Source organism: Prionailurus bengalensis, chromosome D4, assembly GCF_016509475.1.
Source record: "Prionailurus bengalensis isolate Pbe53 chromosome D4, Fcat_Pben_1.1_paternal_pri, whole genome shotgun sequence".
NCBI lineage: Eukaryota > Metazoa > Chordata > Mammalia > Carnivora > Felidae > Prionailurus > Prionailurus bengalensis.
In genome coordinates this window covers 68545282-68568579 of record NC_057359.1, presented here as the reverse complement: position 1 = coordinate 68568579, position 23298 = coordinate 68545282, and the positions used below count along the sequence as shown (strand labels likewise).

Here is a 23298-nt window from a genome sequence, read left to right as displayed (position 1 = left end):
GGGCTAGTCACACAGAACAGTGGTGGCCAACTTCCGCTGTAAAGGGCCAGATGGTAATTATTTAGGCCTTGCAGGCCTTAGTCTCAGTTTCAAGTATTCAACAGCAAACCTCTGTAGCACAAGTAGCCACAGGCAATATGTAAACAAATGAGCACGGTTGTATTTCAATAAAACTATTTATAGACACTAAAATTTTAATAATTTTTACACCATAAAATCCTTAAAAAAAGAAAGAAAGAAAAGAAAACCTTACCTCATGGGACTGCAGTTTGCCAGCTCCTGGCTTAGAAGAACAAAGTGGAACAAGATGGACATGGGAGATCAACTAAAAGGACATGTTGTAGCCAAGCCTCAGAGCCAGGGAACGCACCAGAATGGACTCGGTCAGGAAGCACTTACTCCCTGAAATTGCTTAATTTTGGTTGAATATTTTGTAGCAGTTTGAGGCTGGCTGCTAGAAGACAAGAGCATGGGAAAAACGGGAATTTACTCATTTTTTAAATTCATTTTTGCAAGAGTGTGGCAGGGGAGGGGTAGAGAGAGGGGAAGGGGGATAGAAAGAGGGGGAAGGGGGGGGCGGGGAGAGGCAGAGAATGAATATGAATATATCCCAAGCAGGCTCCATGCTGTCAGCACAGAGCCCAATGTGAGGCTTGATCTCACAAACTGAGATCATGACCCGAGCCGAAATCAAGAGTTAGACACTTAACCAAATGAACCACCCAGGTGCCCGGGAAAAATGGGAATTTAACTAAAATTTCTAAAAGCCATCATGAAGCTTGATTTAAGTACATCAAGTATCCCATCTTTGTGTTGATGTTTTGGTTGAGAAAAACAGAGGAGACCCAAGAAAATTAAACTAGGACCTGGCCCCCCTACATGTTCACCAATTACTGAAGAAAACAGTGACAGGGGCATTGTCAACTTTCAATCTAAGATTCTATATGGCAAAATTATTTTAAAAAATGAGAAATGCAATGGTGAATGTATTGAAAATATTTTATAATTAATTCTCTAGAATCCTAGCCATGGTACAGGAAAAATTTATATGGTGGAACACTTCAGTATTTTTAAACAATGCAAAAGACATATTTGACTAGAGGATGGCAATAAGAATTTAACAAATATAAACTTAAGCTTCCTCACATTTCCATAAACTAAACAATAAAAATATTTCAAGAAATAGATGACAGAATACCTCAAATGCAAAAAAATTCCAAAGTCAAAGAGCCACTTACATTAAAAGATTTACCAGAACTGTTAATTAAAGGTAACAGCAAAAGGTCACAAAAAGCCTATTTCTTTCACAGCATCTTGGCTAATTCTTTAAGCAGATAAAACAAGGTACTGTAAAGAATGGTCAAAACTTGGCCTGAAACTGTCTTCTTGTAATTATTAATCCCACTATTTGTGGTTTTGTTGTCCAAGGACAAAAACTCCGTGCCACCAACTTCTGCTGTCACTTTCCAGAGAAAAGAAGAGTCTGCTGCTGGGGTTTTGGTTTGTTTTTGCTTTTCTTTTTTCCAGTTTTCGCTATGCTGAGCAATTAGGTAGCAGATAAAATGGCATAAAATAAATGAAAATATTCCATCCTCCGACCAGAAATGCCACCCTCTTCCCAACTCAATGCTCTGCCTTGAAAGATGAACATATTTACAAATCCTCATTTTATTCTCCTGAGACATTTTGCATGATCCATTATAAAACATACAGGCAATACAAAGTCCAAAGGTCTGCTGTATTTAAGGTATAAGCATGAAGATTAAACTACATGATAACACTGTGGGGAGAAGTCATGGCTTCATTTATTTTCATAAGAGACAGGTACGAGTGCATGACGTAAAAGCTTCAAAGTCACCTCCAAACCTTGCTAAGGATTATTGCAAGAGATTATGCAGGGAGACATCTGTGCAAATTCATTTTCTTTACTCAGTATCAGATGGTAGGGGAAAAAAATTATTTCTTTAAACAGTCTTGTTTATATTCAGAAGAAAAGATTTGAAAAACTAAACAAGGAGGTATTTTCCCCCTCTTTATGATCCAATAATATGCCAATGAAGGAGAGTCTAATAAAAAACAGAGCTGAAAAAAATCCAAATAAAAGCCAACACTGCTATTAAGATTTTCTTTTAATATGCCATGAGATATTTTTGATTGTATATTTTCCAAAGTACTTTTCCAGCTGCATCTCCCAACCCTTCCAAAAGATTATGCCAGTCTTTCCAACGCAATAAGAGATGCTGGATTTATACTTTTGTCCACCTTCTTTTTTGAAAGTAATATAATCCTAATGACTTTAATGGTCATATATTCTTATCTAATAAGGAAAAACACTTATAAATATCAGAAACCCAGCTTTGAAACATTAGCTAATTTTGAACTGAATCAGCATCTTGTGGGTTTTAAAAAAAAAGGCAGCAATTTGAACTCACGACTTATTGACAAACACATTTCTGCAGAGGGAAGGGGAAGAGAGGGAAACGAATGCTGCATTTCTCCATTGGCCCCAAAGTGCTAATTTCACAAAGGGATACATCAAAAGCAAACATGCGATGGTGGTTTTAAAACTTTTACTGCAATATAACAATGAAGTAAACAGTAATTAGACACCTACCAATTTTTTCCCAAAACAAACCAAAAAAAAAAAAATGTAAACAGGAAAATAACTCTGCCTATACTTGTACAGCTTCTCAAATCATGTTAGAAGGGTCTCACATTTGATGATCAAGAAATTTTAAAATAGCAGTAATTATTTTCATTTTAAGAAAAGGTTCCCCTTCTCCCCTCCCCAACCCCAAGTATTTAACATGAAAGAATGGGCTTTCTTACACATTAATTCAATACGTATTTGAAGCAGCAACAAAAACCATCAATAATTTGGCATTTCTGTTTACAATTGCTCCAAAATTTTTTCAGTTTCACAAAGCCATTATCCAGTGTTGCCATGAAATAGAGACTGTAAATTCTAGGTAGCAAAGATTCTTTCTGAAACCAATGTTAAGTCAAAGAAATATAAAGCAGGGCATTACACTAAATTTCTGGATCTAGTACACTAAAAAGAGTGAAACCTAGGAAAAGTTACCTACTGTTTTATAGAAGAAATAAAGACCTGCAAAAGCTGATTTTTGGTTGTATAATATTTTACACACTGTGTGGATTTGCGGCACCTGCTATTTGAAGCAGACATGCACTGTATGTATCCCTGCCCTGTATCCTAGATCCCTCCCTCCCCACCCCCAACAATCTACTACCTTATACCAAGTATTGTGGATATGAGCCCAAGTCATCCCAGACAATCCAGTGAACAAAGTTAGTGTAATGCACTGGTGTGAAGTGTGAGATAAAAAAAAGTCCCTTTCAATCTTCATCAAAGTTTTGCTGTAGAAGAAAATTGGCAGCCAAGTTCTCATTCTTCTCACAAGCAAAATATGCTTGTATGACAAGTCCTTCAGGAAATCCTAGTGCCTTTAACTGGAAGAAAAGAAAGAAAACACACTGTGGGTTCCAGCACAGCAGTACTGACAGATCATGACCCGAAAACATGAAAGACACGAAAAAGCTCTTGAAAATGTTACATGAATGCCTACCTATCTAAGTGTGGGTTCACCGTTCAACCCAAGCAGCTAGATGGAATCTAGACCCTTGCTCAACCACCTACAAAATTCTCTCTTCCTACTTAAAGCTATTAGATATTCTGCTAACACTCATTGGCATTAATATTCAAAATTAGTTGCTGTGATTATTTAAAAATAAATGATCCTACAGAAATTTGTAAATCAGCTTTGAATACATAAGAGGTAAAGATATAGATGAAAGCAACTGGAGAGGAGTCTTAACTACTTCATTATTTGTAAAGAAGGTCATGTCCTTCATCATCACTTCAACTATCACTCTCAAGCTCCTTGCCATATCAAACACTTCATACTAAAAGAAATGGGTGATCAATATAACAAATATCACATGATATATTTTGAGATCAAGACATATCGTGTCCTGTTTACATCTGCTTAAATTTTACAGCATTTTAAATGGTGACACCAGCCACTTAATTTTGTTTTCCTAGTCTATTAAAAATCACTTGTGACTTAATAATTATCTAATTCACTAGAGACTATATATTTGTCAAATATTTTTTATGAACCCTCTCCTCAACCGTCTAAATCACCTTGTGTTAGACTATATCAAGAAATGACCTTTAAAAAAAAAATGAAAGGGGCGCCTGGGTGGCTCAGTCAATTAAGCGTCCAACTTCGGCTCAGGTCACAATCTCACGGTTTGTGGGTTCGAGCCCTGCGTCAGGCTCTGTGCTGACAGCTCGGAGCCTGGAGCCTGCTTCAGATTCTGTGTCTCCCTCTATCTCTGCCCCTCCCCCGCTCATGTTCTGTCTCTCAAAAATGAATAAATGTTTAAAAAAAATTAAAAAAAAAAAGAGAAGTCTCAATTCAGCACGATTAACTACTCATCCATGAAAGGAGAAGAAATAACTCAAAAATAATTGTTACCTAGTTCTTGTCCAGATTAAAGCTGGGCTAGCTGAAGTAAAAGGTAGATAGGGCACGATCCAACTATGTGCTTCTATAAGACACACACTATAGATTCAAAGACACAAATATGCTGAAAGTAAAAGGATGGAAAAAGATGCACCATGCAAACAGTTACAAAAAGAGAGCTGGAGCGATTCTATTAATATCAGACAAAATACATTAACACAGAAAATTGTTACTAAAAACAAAGACATTATAGGATGATAAACTATAGGAGGGCTTTGGTTATAAATACATGTAATAACAGAGCCCCAAGATACAGGAAACAAAACTGACAGAACTGTAGGGAGAAATGATTCAAGAATAGCTGGAAATGTCAGTATCATCATGTTCAATGCTGGACACAACAACCAGGCAAGGCAGAAGACTGACAAGGAAACAGAGATGTGAACAACATCATACACCAAACAGACCTAACAGACATTTATGGAATACTTAACAACAGAAGATTGCATGCCCTTTTTAAGTATATATCAAACATCCTCCATGAAGACCATGTTAGGCCATAAAACTAGCCTCAAAAAATTTTAGAAGATTAAAAGTGTTCACAGTACATTCTCTGACCACAATAGCATGAATACTGAAATCAGTAACAGAAAGAAATTTAGGAAGTTCAAAATATGTAGAAATTAACCTAATCCTTCACCAATAGATGAGAGAAGGAACCACAAAGAAAGTTAGAAAATACTCTAATGAATGAAAACAACACCAAACACACTAAAACTTACGGGATGCTGCTGTAGCAGTGCCTAGAGGGAAGTTTATAGCTGTAGCTACCTATTCAGAAAGATCTTAAATAGATAATCTAAGGATCTACCTTAAGAAACTGGAAAAGAGGAAGAGAAAATTAAATCCAAAGCAAGCAGAAGGAGAAAAATAATGAAGATCAGAGAGAAAGTAAATAAAGACTAGAAAAACAGAATCAATAAAAGCAGAAGTTGGCTCTTTTTTTCTTCAGATTAACAACACTGACAAATGTTTTAGCTAAACTAACAGGGAAAACAAGAAATCTGAGGATTCAAATTACTATAAAAATCAGGGATGTGGGAACACTACTACTTTTTATAGAAATAAAACTACCAAAGGAAAATGCTGTGAACAATTCTATGCCAACAAATTAGATAACTCTTGATGAAACACACAATTCCTAGAAATACAAAAACCACCAAAACTGACTCAAGAAACAGAAAATCTGAATAGCCCTATAACAAATAAAGAGATTAAATTAGTAATTACAAAATTTCCCAAAAAGAAAAGCAAGGCCCAAATAATTTTACTGGTAAATTCTACCAACCACCAAATGAATTAACGCCAATTGTTCATTAACTCTTCCAACCAACAGAAAAAGGGAATACTTCCTAACTCATTCTCTAAGGCCAGTATTACTCTGACACTCAACCAGACAAAATCATCACACACACAGAAAACTACAGACCAATGTTCCTTATCGGAAATCTTCAACAAAACACTATCAGACCAAAATATAAAAAAGATTATACACTATGACCAGTGGGAGTTATCCTAAGAATGCAAGGTTGGTCCAACATACAAAAATCAATATATTAAAGCATACTAATAGAAAAGAAACAAAATTACATATGATCATCTCGATAAACACATAAAAACCATCTGACAAAATCCTTTTGTGATAAAAACACTCAATATTAACTAGAATAGAAAGGAACTTACTCAACCCAATAGAAAAGGAATCTAATAAAACCCTTAGCTAACATCATACTTAATGGTGAAAGAATGACTGCCTTCTCCTAAGATCAGGTTGCTAAGATCAGGAACAAGACAAAGATGTTGGCTCTCACCACCTCTATTCAACAATACACAGGAGTCTGTAGATAGGGCATTCAGACACACGCATGCATACACACACATACACACACACACACACACACACACACAGTAAGAAAGAAAAAGAAACAAAGGGCATCCATACTGGAAAAGAAGTAAAACTATGCCTATGTGCAAATGATATTCTGCAAACAGGAATCTTAAGAAACACAATAAATGAGTTCAGGAAGGTTGTAAGATATAAAATCAATACACAAAATTAAGCTGTATTTCTATATAGCTAGCATGAACAATCCAAAAATGAAATCAAGAAAACGATTCCATTTATAAAAACAGCAGCAAAAAGAATAAAAATACTCAGGAATAAATTTAACAAAAGAAATACAAGCTCAAGACCAAAGAATATTTCTGAAATTATAGAAAATCTAATAAACAGAAAGGCATCTCACATTCAAGGCTTGGTGAGACTTAATACTGCTAAGATGGCAATACTCTCCAAACTGATCTGCAGAAAAAACAGTATCAAACCCCCAGCCTGTTTTTTTTTTAATTTTTTTCACTTTTCTTATAGAAATCAGACAAGCTGATCCTAAAATTCATACAGAATGCAAGGGATCCAAAAGAGCCAAAACAATCTTGAGAAAGAAGAAAATCAGAGATTTCAAAACTTACTACAAAAAGTCACAGTAATCAAGACTGTGAGGTACTGGCATAAGAAGAAACACATAAATCAATGGAACATAAATGAAAGCCCAGTAAACCCTCACAATGATGGCCAGTTGATTTTCAACAAGGATGCCAAGACAATTTAATGGAGGAGAGTGGAATTTTTAGTAAATGGTGCAGAGGCAACTGGATATCCACATGCCAAAGGAAAAAAAAAAAAGAAACCAGACTCCTACACCTCACTCTATAAACAAAAAGGAACACAAAATAAATCAGACCTAAATACAGTAAGAGCTGTACAACTCTTCAGAAACAAGATAGGAGTAAATCTTTTGACCTTGGATTAGGCAACTTCTCTTAGTATGACACCAAAAGCACAAGCAACACAAGAAAAAATTTCTTCTCCAAAACAGAAATCAAGAATTGGTAACTAACCCTAACTATTAAAACAAAACAAAATTTGCTATAGAACAATTGAGGCAAGTATCATTCACTCACTTATGTTATTTGAGGGAGGAAAATACTAGCATGATATATATAAAGTACCTTTTAAGAAACATGTAATTATAAACCTTGAACACTTGATATGTTTTTATCATAAATACGGGCAAATTATCTCCCAGATGATTTTTCTAAGTATTAAGTTAAAATGCACTTTATCAGACTTCCATCTCAAAACACTTTGTAAAATAAGGCAGGGCAAGTACTGTGTCCCTATTTACAAATGTTAACCATGGAGCCCAAAGAAAAATGAATGACTTATAGTATCGCATAAACTAAGTTATTGCAGTGCCTCAATATGAACTGGATGACCTAGTAAGGATGGAAACAGAAAAACAGTATCAGGCGCTGATGTTTAATATACATGTTTTTTTATACATAATTCATATACATATCTATTGTACATTTTAAGGGCAGTTGTGAAGTAAAACCTAGAATATAAAAAAATGGATAATCTTGCATTAAGCATACACTTTAAGATCATTTTCTTCATGAATGCTAACACCTAAAGGAAATCTTTAATTTTTAAATATATTTATAACGATTTTAGAAAGCTAAAGCAGTAGTCAGTGCTAGTCCCTTGGCTTCACAAAGGACAAGATATGAGAGCAGGGACGAAAATAGACGGTCTTTGCTGCAATCCTTAGGACAATGCTATCTGGCTCTGTCCAATAGAACAACCTCTAGCAGCAGAAATAATCTACACCTGTGCAATCCAATGCAGCAGCCACTAGCTCCATGTGACCACCGAGCATTTGAAATGCAGCTAGTGTGACTGAGGAACTCAACTTTCAGTTTTACTTCGACTCACCCTTTCTATAGCTTCTTTTTCCTGAGGCGTCACTTGAATGTAGTTCATGTGACCACTTCCAGCTTCGGCAATCCCTCCACTGCCACCTCCGCCCCCTCCTCCTTGCCCGCCGGCTTCCTGGACTGGTTCATTTAACATCTGAATAAAATGCTCCTGGTGTTGGCTAATTTGCTGTGGTGATATGAAAGGACAGAAAAAAACAAGACAATGATAGAAGTATCTTCAGGAAACCAAAAATTCTAAATACAAGTAAAAGAGAGAGCTAGAACTTTACAACTGCCATATTTTAGAATGATTCTGGATTATGTAATCCTTGGAAGGATGTGACTTCTTGTATTAAAGAAATTAGGGAATTAAGAGAATTCAAATTCTCTTTCATAAACGTCTCCCGGCCCCCAAATCAATTTTAAAAAATTGCTTGGGGGGGGGGGGGGTCTATAAAAAGAAACAGAACTCACATATCTTCCACACTAGCACGCAGTACAATGCTGTATAAAGCCCAAATACTTCATGACTTGGGCATTCGTAAGCCCATGGGTGTGTTTCTAAGAAGCAGTGCTTCATTAACAGTAAGTTTGGGAAAAAAGATTCATGAACAGTTTCTTTGCTACAGAGCTTCTCAGATTCTTTAATAAAGTGGTTCCAAACTTATTATTTGACCAACTTAAATTAACCCAACCTCCACCCTCCTGGACTCTTTTGTTAGTGTATCTGATCTATAGCATATTCTATTGAGGGCACCTCAGAAAAACAGTTTCTAGAGCATGTGGAGGGGAAGGGAGTTCTCATGGACTTTTAAAAAATGATATACTCTGCAAACCCATTTTTGAAATTGATTCAACAGTTACCTGCAGTAATTGAGGGTTTTCTCGACCTATCTGTTGTAGCAATGCTGGAAGCAGGGAAGGATTCTGTTGAATAATTTGTCTCATCTGTTGAAACTGAGGCTGATTCCGTAAAAATTCAAGAGGATGTCCTAAAATACACAAACATTTTTAAATCAAAGTAGCAATTACACACATACAAAGAGTTGATTTCAATCATAATTTTAGACAGCAAACACTGACAAGTAAATATGATGAGTTCTCAGATGTGTGCAAAAGGAAGTAAATAATGTCAAAAAATCTTTCAACGGCACCAACTTCCAAGTCTCATACTACAGAAATTACTCCTATTAGCATAGATAGAGTATGGAAAACTGAAAGAACAAAGTTTTCCTACAATTGTCCTGAGCACTCGATATTATCAAATAATGAGAATTTATGACTTGCATGTACTCTATCAAAATAAAAAATATTAAAATTGTTCCTAAGAAAAATACATACCTAGGACTAACAAAACCAAAAAAGCCGCTTACTTTATAATACAACCTAAACCGTCAAGGAAAAAACAATCTGAGTTTGAATTCCTGGGAAATTCTAAACCAAGTAAATGAAAGACAATTTGATACTTAGAAGTTAAGAGTTCAGATATGCAGATCAGTAAACTTAAATTACAATTAGAAAGATGACTTTGGTTATTATCACTGAACTTCAAACATTTACAATCTACAAAAGCTTGAGATAAATAAGCTGTGAGACAACCTAGTACTAACTAATACATCTAGAACTCTTTAGTCCTAAATCCCATGGCAATAATAAATATTAAGGATACCAAATAAAATACAGAACTGTAACTTTTTTGGGGTAGTGGTGGTTGTCTGATTATACTACAAGAGACCAAAAACTGCATATAATTATGTTTTTGAGATTAGCGATGAATTACGGAAAATTTTTTAGATGTTATTTCCTAAATTATTCAAGAAGAATCATTCAAATTAAAATGGCCACATAACATGCTCATCCTTCTTTGTGTTGACACTGGTTGCACAGATGAAGAAAATGAGACTCAGAAAGTTAAGTTAACCCAGTAAGCGCTGCTAATTGGGACAGCAGCCCAAATCTGAACCAAAGCTGGGGCCTCTTCTTTCCATTCTTAGGCCAACTCTGCAGAAATGAAACGCCTGTCCTCTGGGAGACTGCATACAAAGCATTCAGGGCTTTTTGTCAACCAGAGCTTAATGTCCTATGTAGAGCTAAAAGCTCTATGAAGCATCTAAGCAGGGCCACCTCAAAATTAACAGTTTAAATTACTTCATCAGTACTGTATAGAGAATGAGGAATGAAAGAGAATGAAGTAACTCTTGGGTCCACCACAGGCTCCAGGCTTTCCTCTGTAGTCATGCCTTTGGCAATGGAAGGGTGGGTTCTGGCCAGTAAAGAGAGTTGAATTCAAGCTTGGGTTTCACCTTTAGATAGAAGTCTTCCAACCTCCCAGTGTTTTATTTCTTTGGTTGTATAATAACCACTAAGATCCTACTGGCTTTGAAATTATACACACTTTATGACATTTATAGGGAGAGAAAAGAGACAAGGTGAGCAAACATTCTGAATGGCTTCAGAATGTAACACGAAATGCAAACTGGGAAGCATCTCTTCGTGGCATAGGCTAAACAGGATGTACCCTTTGCCAAAATTAGAGCGCTAATGTTTCATCAAGAACGTATTAAATATCTACTTGGAAGAACTTGTTTTGGGCCCTTCTCTAACATTAATGGATAGAGAACTTGTTTGAAGAGTTATCCAAATGCTCCAGGAAAGAACCTCACCTCAAAGGTATTTCAGATTCATTTTACACTAAAAATTCAGGACCGTTTCCTCCCCATCCAAACACCCCACTTTACCTCCAGGACTTGCTGTTGTGGTCGATGCTGTTGTAGTTGCTGCAGCGGCAGCCACTGAAGACTGAGGAGCCCCGGTACTAACCGCTGGAGGGGTGTCGACCACAGCCTGACTTTCTCTATCTCCCGGGATCCCCTATAATACAATTTCCCAGCTTTAAAATATCCTGTCACATTCAAAGTTAGTTAAATATTACACAAAGTCAAAGATTTATTCATCTATTTAATGTGCTTGTCTAATTGTTCAAAGCATCAAACAGGTGCCTGCGTCAATTAAAAGTATAGGGATGAGGCACCTGGCTGGCTCAGCTGGTCTAGCGACCGACTCTTGATGTCAGCGCAGGTTGTCATCTCATAGTTGTGAGATTGAGGCCCTGCATCGGGATTTTCTCCCTCTCTCCCTTTGCCTCTCTCCCTCTCAACAAATAAACAAAAACAGAAATAAAAGTAAAGGATTAAGACTGATCTGGAAGCTGTATATGTCCGAGTTAGATTAGAAATGACCTGAGTGTGGTGTAGAAGAACCCATACTGCTATAAGGCAGCACTGTCCAACAGAATCTGTGCTGTCCAATAAAATACTCATTAATCACAGGGCACCTGGATGGCTCAGTTAAGCCCCCAACTCTTGATTTTAGCTCAGGTCATGATCTCACAGTTCATGAGATAAAGCTCCATGTCAGGCTCTGCACGGACAGTACAAAGCCTGCTTGGAATTCTCTCTCTGCCTCTCTACCTTTCCCACACTCATGCCCATGCGACATGCTCTCCCTCAAAATATATAAACTTAAAAAGATACTCATTAATCACGTGTAACTTCTGAGAACTTGAAATGTGGCTAAGGTTACTAAAGAAACTAACTTTTTAATATACTTCCAATTTTATTAAATTTAAATAGCTACTTGTACTTAATAGCTATTTTACTAAGTTGTGGAGATTTGTAATTTAAAACTGAAGTCATAAAATGATGTTTACATATAGCAACATAGGTTACACCTAACACCAAAGATCCAAAACTTGCATATTAAGTAATAATGTACAGTTTTATAAGGCCAACTATTAAAAAACTTAAAATATCAATACAAATTTTATTAAAATTGGACACATCTGGTTTTAATGCTATACATTGCCCTAGTTAATTTTTAAACTTCATAGAAACGTTCACCAGCTCAGTGACAAAAAGGTTTATATTTGTAAACCTAGCCTTAAAATCATCCAAAGAAACAGGTTTTGATGCACACGTGCAGCTCTGAAATGAACCCTGGAATAAAAGCCTAATGGAGACAGGGCAGGTGGCCAATAGTGGCCGAGGAAGGAGGATCTCCTCTATTGATCCATGGTTCTAAGAAAGTGTCATCCGGAAAGTATCACGTAGAAAAAACTAAAATGGATTATTCAAAATTCACAGAAGTAGTTACCAAAGAACCTTAAATATTTCAGTATTTAAGTGATGCTTATTCTAAGTTTGTACCATTCGTCTTCTGAAGTTGTAACTTAAAACTGCACTGAGACTTTGGAACACTATTCTGATGCATGATTTACAAGACTTTTCATAACAACATACTAAAAGTCTTTATGAAATCCACACAGATTGTGAAAGGAGAATGAAGAAGGAAATATAACATTTGGGTAAGAGATGGTAATGGTAAATTCTTCCATTTCCCAGTAAAAATCAGAGGCCAAGATCATAAACATATGAAAAAATAAGCTTAATGAATAGCATTACGGGTAATGGCTGCCCGAGTTAGCTGTCCCTCCAGCTATTAGAAACAAACATTTCGGACATTCCACCAATTCAAATCCGTAAGTGCTGACAGATTATATGCAGATTGAGGATCCAAAGCCTCCATCAAAATCTCAAACAGGTTTGTTAAACTAAAAAGTTAATCACTGCTATAGAAGTCTCAAAAATTAGTGACAGTTAAAGGTGGCCCTTTTCTTTTCAGTCTATGAATTGAACACTAAATATATCAAAAACACTTTAAACTATTTCATGAAATGGGGCGCCTAGGTGGCTCAGTCAGTTCAGCATCCAACTCTTTTTTTTTTTTTTTAACGTTTATTTATTTTTGGGACAGAGAGAGACAGAGCATGAATGGGGGAGGGGCAGAGAGAGAGGGAGACACAGAATTGGAAACAGGCTCCAGGCTCTGAGCCATCAGCCCAGAGCCTGACGCGGGGCTCGAACTCACGGACCGCGAGATCGTGACCTGGCTGAAGTCGGACGCTTAACCGACTGCGCCACCCAGGCGCCCCTCAGCATCCAACTCTTGATTCCGGCTCAGGTCATGATCTCATGGTCTGTGGGATCGAAGCCCCGCATCGGGCTCTGTGCTGAGAGTGGAGCCTACTTGGGATTCTCTCTCCCTCTCTCTCTCTCTCTGACTCCCCCCCCCCCCCCCCCGCCCTTGCACTCTCTTTCTCTCTCAAAAGTAAATGAATATTAAAATGAAAGTAAAGTGTTTCATGAACTTGTATCTATTCATTTGCATTTGTGCTAAAAAGTAGTAACTTTGAAAACAGTGATCTATTTTTTATACCTTAAAACTTCAGATTAGATTAAAATACCTGCTTCCATTAAACTAATGCAGAATTCCACACAGGTATACATTTAAGTCACTCCATAAAAGGAAAGGTAATACTTTAATAGAATATGGGGTTTGTTTTCTGGGGGGGGTGGGGGGGGTGGGTGGAAGGGTACCACAAACAAACTCACAATAGTTACCAATCCAAAATGATTCCTAAATTACAAACTGATAAATGGACTACCATCATTTTAAAGACTCTCATCAAGAGGACAATGGAAAAGAGAATTCAGAAGAGGAAATGATAAAAGGTTTTGTGAATCTCACATACAAATGAGTAGGCAAATAACTGGTGGAGGCAGCACAGTTACTCATTCTTGACTTTGACTCTCCTGAAACTATTATCTGAAAAGGAGTTTCTAACAAAAGTACAACCTGGAAACAAATGAATGGGTTAAACTGTGAACTATATTCCCCACAAGAGTTAGGATTCTGGATTTCTAAGATGATATTTAGGGCAATTCAGAACTTGGTAATACTGTAAAACACCGAAGACAATTATGGAATAAAATGTTAAGATTTAAAAATTTTTTTTCATTTTTTTATTTTTGAGAGAGAGAGGGGGAGGGAGAGAGAGAGAGAAAGAGAGGGAGAGAGAATTGGGGAGGGGCAGAGAGAGGGAGACAGAGGATCCAAAGCAGGCTCCGCGCTGTGAGCGCAGAGCCCAATGTGGGGCTTGAAGTTACGAACCGTGAGATCATGACCTGAGCTGAAATGAAGATTTAGCCGCTTAATCGACTGAGCCACCCAGGCGTCCCAGATTTTTAAAAAGCTAATTAAATGTTGCTCCAAAATTCTATGCTATTATCTTAGCCCATGCCATATCTGTAAATAACAGACATTCACTGTCATAAATACCATGTCCACAACAATCTATTTCTCAAAATTTTATGCTAGTAAAAGACAAGAACTTATTCAAAATCCCCTTGACTACCACTGACTATAAACAAGCTGACAATTCAAATGCAAATGGAACCAGGCAAATAATATAACATTATATATTAAATTAAATGTATAATGCTATGTCAGGTAACAGGGAATGGATGGGAATATAGTAAATTAAAGAGTCTACGATCTAAACCCTTGCAAAAATCTGGATCCAAGTTGTCCAGACAAACCAGCTATCTGAATTTATAAGTGAAATCTCTCAATTTTTAAAAGATGGCCAACGAATTACAAAAATGTACATAGTACAAGACAAATACAATTGGGCATGGGCTTCCACTTTGATATTTTTGCCTTAAACAGTATACCCAGGAGTAAGTATGCTGGCTGTCAAAAAGCTACTAAAAATGGAAGATTAGATTTAAAAAAATCTGTCTCCACTCTCCAAACACACAAGCTGTCATTATGACATGAATAGGCTAGAAGGTACTGCTCCAAGTGGATAGCCAATTTTACAACTCATTTAGTCACGTTGTTTCCTAACTAAAAATCACATCAAAATCTTTAAAAGAGACTACATCTTTTCAACACAAAGCGTTAACACACTAATAAAAACGCATTATATAAATTATTAGCATATATTATCATTTTTCTGAGAACTGTTATTGTTCCTTTAAGATCTGTGAGCTTTCAGTTTTAAAGTAGAATGAAGTGAAATATTTCTCACCATTAAAAGATACTCCACTGCTCTGTCAGGGTTGTTGAAACTGGCTCTCAGGGCTGCAATTACTTGCTCTCGCTCATATCCCATTGACATGATCTCGGTTACCATATTCTCATAAGACTGACCTGTCACTAAGAAAAGGTATGTGGGGTGGGGGGAGAGGAAAGAAAGGAAACATTTAATAAATACACATTTTCCACATATTTCTTGGGGCTTCATGTGTATACAGTGTTTCAGGCACTGCAGGGCTAGGAATACAAAGAGGCACAACAGCACAAACTACACATATGTGGCAGGCAGAATAATGCCCCCTGCGAATCCATGGAAATCTGTAATACCTTAGGTTTACGAGGCAAAGCAGAATTAAGGTTGTTTATCAACTGACTCTCAAGATGGGGAAATTATCCCGGATTATCTGGGTGGGTCCAATGTAATCACAAGAGTCCTTAAAAGTGAAGGAAAACAGAGGAGAGGGTCAGAGAAACAGATATAAAGACAAGAGAGAAGAAGCAAGGTCACAAATGCTATGCTGTTGTCTTTGATGAAAAGAGGAAGGGGCTATAAGCCAAGGAATGTGGGTAGCCTCCAGAAGCCTGGAAAAGACACAGAACAAATTCTCCCCTAGAGTATCCAGAAAGGAATGCAGCTCTGACAGTAGCCCAGTGATTTAACCCCTTGATTTTAGACCAGTGAGTACCATGTTAGACTTCTAACCTACTGTACCATAATAATAAATCTGTGTTGTTTCATACCAGGAAGTTTGTGGTAACTTGTAAGTACAATAAAAATATCAGGTACAAATGTAGCACAAATATGGGACAGAATTAGCAGGTCAGGGAAGGCAACCTAGAAGAGACAGATGAACTAATTTCTGAAACAAGTAGGAGGGACATTTCAAGCAATCGATTCGGCTATAACAAGTTCAGTTTTCCCTTGACACCTTTTATTATCAAAGCAGAGGGAAAAAGGAGGTTAGAAATCAGAAAGTTAGACTTTCTCATACCATACAGAGCTGGGGCAATGAACCAAGCACTGCTATTCCAGGAAATCACTTCCCACAGGCTGTCTCTGACCCAAACTTGCTCTTCATGGAAATGTCAGACAACAGACCACACTCTGAAAGAAAGCCAACTCTCTACACTAAACTCACCTCACTTAAGCCATCTTTTCTTCTCCTTGTGTTCTGGGTGCTATTCATCCCTTCTTGTCTCCTCAAGGAACTGTACCCTTTAGTTATCTTCTCTCTTTTCCAACTCCCACCCTTCACTCTCCACTTAATTATCCTGATCAGCAGTTAACTATATCCTAGAATGTCATCCTAAAAACAGAAGCATGCCCCCATGGCCACATCTCAATTTCTCTTTCAGAAATGTCCGCTCCCTTCCCTTTCCAGCCACAGCTGTTTGCACAGGCTGTGTCCACTTCTCACATTCCACTCACTCCTCAACCAATACTGACATGTGACTTTGGATCTCTAAAGGTTTCTCCCTTAAATGTGCCCCTCCACTACCTATCTACCTTCTCCGTTTCAATAAACGGCACATCCTTCCACACAAGTACAAGAACCAGAAAACTGGTGATTACAGTTCCCTTCCCCTTGTCTTTCACATCTCATCTAGCAGTGTTATCTGCAAATCCTCCCTCTGAATTACAGTGCAAAACTACCTAGGTTCCCCCTTTCTCCACTGCCTTCACTCAAGACCAGACCACAAAAGTCTCTGGATTACACCCTGCTTCCTCTCCTGCCCCTCCCCACCGCCTCCCTCAAGCCTACAATTCTTTCTTCACATGGCTGCAAACGCGAGCCTTTAAAAAGAAAACCTCCCAACCATCTTCAAACACCATTCTCCAACCACACTGATATTTTCCAGTTCATAAGTCGTACCTTCTAAAACCTGCCGCAGAACCTCTACACACATACCAGGCTTGTGTGAGGGCCAGTTCCTCTGCAGGCTCTAGTTCTCAATTTAAATGTTACAGTCTCACAGATGTACTGCCTATCCTATGTATAAGCACCTTCTGTTTTTCTTTAAGGAAGCCGTTTGTTTCCTTAAAATCATTAATCATAATTTGCAATTTACTTTACGTTTCACCCTTCTTTCTTTACCCCATCTGAATGAAAAGTTCAACTGTGCAAGGGACCCTGTCATTCTGCATCACCGTTTCCCTGGCACAGTGATACTCTTACCAGTTTAATGATTTTCTGCAGAATTTTCAAAAGGCATTTGTTACCTATAAAAGTATAGTTAAAAAAAAAAAACCCTAAATATCACTGAGCTAAGGTGGCATTTGATATCTAGAGTTAAGGACTTTTCCTTTCTGCTTCCATAGAGGACTTGTTAAGATATTTTTTTTCTTAATCACCTATTCATATACTTCTGGCACAAAGCTACTTAAGTGCCAATATACTCTGAGTAATTTAGTTCCCAGATTCAGAATTCAGCATCAAGATAAAAGAAATTAGGAGCTGTGGACTACCTGAACTAAACGATTTTAACATGGTGTTTCTCACTTAAGTCTCGCAGTAACTCCATAAGAAAGGTTTATTTTGATCATGGGATCAATGGCTGGTAAGTCATGGTGCAGAGACCAACACAGGCTGTCAGATTCCTGAGCCCCCAAACCAAGTCATCATGTTACACCTCCTAAAATCACGCCTCCTAATTAGTCAAGTTATCAAAACTCAAAAATAAATGCTTATAAACAGTTTGCTACTCATAGGAAAACTAGGGACAATGGACAACACAAGAGAGAGAGCTAATGAGACTAAAAGTAGTAGTGACGAAGAACCTTTATGTGTCATCAAGAGTCTTATCTTCCTGGTCACAAGAAACTGCACAAGGAACTAACAATAACCTCATTAGATCAGCCTTTTATAAAACCCACTATAACAGAGCACTGACATGAAGGAGAGAATAATGCAGGAGTATTAGTGAGGTAAGGGCGTGAACTAAGGCAGGCAAGTGGCAGTGGAAACAAGTATTCCGGAGACATTAGAAAGGAGGGCCATCAGTACCCTGGGCTCAACAGGCCAAGAGAGGCAGGGGGATCAAGGATGATGCCAATGTTTGCTAGAGATGATGGTGCAAGCAATGAGGAACAAAGGAGAAGAATTGGATGGGGGAATAAAACAGGACTCTGTCTGGAACCTATAGAGTTTATGGAGGTTGGACATCTTCCAGGTGGCAGTTTAAAGAATGAATCAGTTCACATCTGAATCTGGAGGCTCAGAAGGAGATGTGTACTGGGGTTATAATTTTGGGAATCATTATAGTATTTCCAGAGTTTGAACTTTGAACTATGGGCTAGAGCAGAACCGCAGAAGATCCGTATATTTAAGGGTCAGGTAAAATAAAAAGAATTAACTAGAAGGCCTGAAAAGGAGTAGTCAGAGGCATGGATCAAGAAAAGAGTAGTGTCACAAGCTATAAAAGAAAAGCTTAAAGCAGCAGGGTATCTACATAAAGACTGGGTGAATTAAAGAATAAAGGGGTCCCATGACCTAAGCCGTACAGGTTGACAGAAGACATAAAGGTAAGACACCGTCTTCAGAGGTGCACGCGTAGTAGCAGCAGCTAGAGCTTGGAGGCACCACGCTTTCCGACTGAGATAGCAGTGGTGGCAGCAGACAGTTCGGCAGTCCCACGGACAAGTGTCAGTGGGTTCCAGCTCTGCAAGTGGAGAGCACATTACCGATTTCTGGCTCATCTCTAGTCCTTTCGGTATCTCTGTAAGGACTTCTGAGGATTAAGCGTGTCCCTGTATGAAACAGAGTGATTTCTATTTTGCTGATTGGACACTAACTTATACTTACTTGGTAGCAGAGCAGTCCCAGACAACAGTAAATGTAAAGATGTGGGTGTGGTACATGCGGTGACCTTAGTAACATTTTGCCCCTACATGCTATGGGCAGCCAAGATGCCGTTTCCATGGCAATGAGAGGTTCATGGAGTTCAAGTCCAATCAGGTCAGAGGCCACCCTACATCTCATGAGGTACTACTGCTGTTAGAACCCTGCTGCTGCAGCAACTAAGTAAGCAAAGAAACTAGAAGCCCATACCACTGAAGCTGCTGTTCCCACCTGTTCCCAGTCTTCTACCTCCCTACCATTTCCAGTAACACAGAATAGTACCAAAGGGGAGGAATGGGTTCCCAGCCAACTGACCAATAATCAGCAGGCACAGGAGGAAACATACCAAAGTGTTATAATGGAAAAACAGGGGCAAAAAACAAAACTGATTTTGACATATTAAGTGTGAAGGGGAGATGAAAGAGCGTCATCCAGCATAGTTAAATTTAAAGTTGGGATGGGGTGTCTGGGTGGCTCAGCTGATTAAGCAGCCAACTCTTGATTCTGGCTCAGGTCATGATGTCACGATTGGTGAGACAGAGCTCGGGGCCTGCTTGGGATTTTCTCTCTCCCTCTCTCTCAAAATAAATAAACTTAAAAAAAAAAAAAAAGTTGGGATAGAAAGGTATGTTCACTACAAGCATGATATAAGCAATGAAATACAGACGGGACCCGACAGGGCTACAAACTGGAATAAAGGCTGAAGGAGAATAAGATGAGGTGTGAGACAGATTTAGTAACATTCTGTACCGACTTCAAAAACATTTTGTAATGCACCTGTACACAGTTCAAACTCTGTTAAGACCATATTTAGAATTCACATTTGGAAAATGATCTGCTTTAACTAAAAGAATATGCTTACCTCGAATAACAACAGTACAATTCTAAGGATTCAATATATAACACATTAATTTACAAAGTCTTTAGAAACATTAATCAAACAATTACGCCTCCTAATTAGTCAAGTTATCAAACAATGTTTGATGTGTCATCAAGAGTCTTATCTTCCTGGTCACAAGGAATTATCTAGTCACTCTAAATTTAGTCACTCTAAATTATCGAATTATCTAGTCACTCTAAATTTAGTCACTCTAAATTATCGAATTATCGAATTTAGCAACTCGATTAGAAGTAACCATGAAGATGAACACATGACCTAAAGAAATGATCCCTCTGATAAGGTCATTTACAACGTAGACACTTACCAAGTGCACTTGTTGCATCTTCAAAAAGGTTTGACCGAGAAGAATCTCCTGATGTACTGCAAAAGGTTTTTAAAAAAATCATACTTCAGAAAGTATATAAACTTAAAGTTTAGTAACTGTCCAATATATAAAGAGATTATTTTATTTTAATTAAAAGTAAAAGTCTGGCTACAGTGTTTAAACTGTCCTCTAGATTAATCCCTAAAGCCTTTATCCATAACATTTCCAATCTTAATACTCATTCTTCTGCAAATGCATCATTTTAAATGTCCAAAGATGTAAAATAACCAGACTGCTTACTACTTAAGGAATACAAAAAAGAGAATGCACAACCATTTCCCTGAAAGAATTTACATGAGAAGTTAAATAAGTCAAGTCACAGTGGAAGAAATACAAACAATGCAAGTATCCCCACTTTTCCATAGTTCACAGTCCACTGCTTTGTTTTTACAAAAGATCTACATTAATACCTGTTTTCACTAACTATAAGAAATCCAGAGGATGGTCTCTGAAGAGGATTTCTGCTTTTACAAGAAAAGTGAAAACAGTGTTTCATTTGCTTTGCAGCAAGCCTTTCTAGAGGCGTACACCCCAAGAAGTGAGTGGCGCCACCAAGCTCCTTCAACTGGAACTAGACTCAGCATCACAGTATCAAGTCACTGTTAATTCTGAACCGTGTGTGTGTGCATTTGTGCTTTGTCTTAATTTACTTTGTGCACCCACTAGCAAGGTGTGTCCTAAGCCTGGGAGGTTATTTTTTGGGTCTGGGAATGATCAAAACTTTTTCCATATAAATTAATGGTAATTGCTTCATTGCTTTATGCTATTTCTGCTTTTACAAAAGGTTTCAAAGGAACGCTCTACTTTCAAATAGTGGAGAAAAACGTGTACATGATAAATAGCCAAAGTAGAAACCACATTAGGCTGGAAAGGCCTGGGAAATCTTTACATAACAGAATTTCAGTCAGATCTTATACGAAACTGAAGGAACGTATTTAAATCAAGGAACACAGCATAAGCAAAAAATGGGGAGACGTGTGACAAAATGCAAGTTGTAACCGAAAGTTAATCAGTTAAAAGCACTAAGTTTCTGTTGGGCAATTGCAGAAGATGAGTCTGGAAAACAAGGTAGACAAAAACAAGATTATGAAAGACCAGGAAGAGTAGGCCAAAGAAAAATAAATTCAAGTTTACAAAAGTAGTAAAGGGAGCAGTTAGATTAAAACATACATACAACACACTTATTCCCAATTTTAAAAAGAGAACACAGTGGACTTCAGTTCTGAGAAAATCCTATAGCATAGCAAGAGCAAGTAGAATATCTAAGTTTGAATTCATAAATTACTTTCTAAGCCTCAGTTTGTTCATCAATACAATGGGGTCAACAATAATATCCATGTATCGCTAAGTTGTATGTATGTATGTATGTATGTATGTATGTATGTGGAGTTACTGCTGGTAAAGTGTTTAGCAAAGTGCCTGGCATCCTAACATCCGATATGATTATCATGATTAAACTACTTGTTTGGTATAATTTTTAAAGTATCTTCATTAACTCGATAGGCTAACATGTACAGAAGGAAAAAAGTTCTGAAAAGTATACAAGAAAACTAATTTTGCCCAAGACCCCAACCTAGGGAACAACCACCACTAGCAGTTTCTATGTAACAAGCAGTTGTGTCTTGCTTTTGAATGTGTTTCACTTAACTTGCTTATCTCAGTCAGCATAACTACAACTACCTGTTTTTCCCCAGGCGCACAGTACTCCATTTAATTGGCCAAATCAAGCTCTTACTAAATTCTTTCTATGGACAAATTTATCAATTATTCCTTTTATAACTTTTTAAAGATTTTTATTTTTCCATGTTCTCTTGTTTATGGTTTCACTTTTATGTTGAATCGTGATCTGTCTAGAGTGATCCATCTTTCCCCTTCCATTTGGCTAGACATTAATCCCAACAGCATTTTCCTCAGTGGTCTGAAATCACATCTTTATCTTGCATGAAGTCTCTGGTATGTATTCTGGTCTGTTTCTAGAATACTATCTATTTAACTGAGCCGTATTTCTAGTAAGAGTCACTCTAAATTGTCGCAAATGTTACCATGTAGAGTACATTCTACTACCTGGTAGGACTAGTGTTTTTTCCTGCAGTTCTTTTACAGAACAGTTTGTGCTGTTTTGCATACGGCTTTAAAATTTCCTTTTACATATCACAGACCACAATGAGGTGAGGTTGGACTGCCATTCTTCAACCTTGACTCTGCCTCATTGCTTCTCCTTCCCCATCTGCAGAGGAAACCACTTATCAGTTAGTGTGCTGTTCCTTTGTTACTACACGTTACTATATATACCCAAAGAAAATATATGATGTCGTTTTGTGGCTTTTGTTTGGTTTACGGTTACTGCCCATATTATTTTGTAATCTCTTTTTCTCACTTGATAACAAAGCTTTGAAACCATATTCACTCAATATGCATATATATTACATACTTTAACTGGCCTGTACTATTGGATATTAGGGCTTCTCAAACTTTAGGAAGCCTAAAAATTCACCAGGAGAGCTTGTTAAAATACAGATTTCTGTGATCTGCCCCCAGAGAATTCTGACTTAGGTCAGGGGTTTAATTTCGAACATACTCCCAGTGACGCTGATGCTGCCTACTTACTACCACCTTCAAGCAGCATTGCTCTCCAATATGAATAAATTGCAGGTCAAGTCATTCCCTTATTAATGGATATTTAGGTTGGTTCCAATTTGTCTTTAATTACAAATTAACGCAGTCTTTGTGCACACAGGCAGTTTCTCTGAGGTAGATATATACAAATAGGATTTGCATTGCAATCGGTAGTTTTTAAGGAACAAAACTGGCCTAAAGACACAAATGACTAATAACGAAATGTCAGGCCAGGGTGATGAATAAACTTTCTGATGTCCCTCGAATTGGTACCAGTGTATCTCCTGATAATTAGCCCACTAGGTAAGTTTTGTGCTTAACAGGACACTA

The 23298-nt window shown here is 37.6% G+C and overlaps 1 protein-coding gene across 1 annotated transcript in view; it reads right to left on the bottom strand.

Annotated features, from left to right (window-relative positions):
• Positions 1-985: 985 nt before the first annotated feature.
• The window catches only part of RAD23B (RAD23 homolog B, nucleotide excision repair protein), a 48158-nt gene continuing 25845 nt past the window's right edge, over positions 986-23298 (bottom strand). The window contains exons 5-10 of the mRNA XM_043566261.1: positions 20293-20348; positions 15241-15368; positions 11048-11180; positions 9174-9301; positions 8326-8496; positions 986-3471 (exon numbers count right to left, since the gene is read on the bottom strand). Coding sequence (XP_043422196.1) covers positions 3358-3471; positions 8326-8496; positions 9174-9301; positions 11048-11180; positions 15241-15368; positions 20293-20348 — 730 coding nt within the window. The 3' untranslated portion in view covers positions 986-3357. The remainder of the gene's footprint in view (positions 3472-8325; positions 8497-9173; positions 9302-11047; positions 11181-15240; positions 15369-20292; positions 20349-23298) is intronic.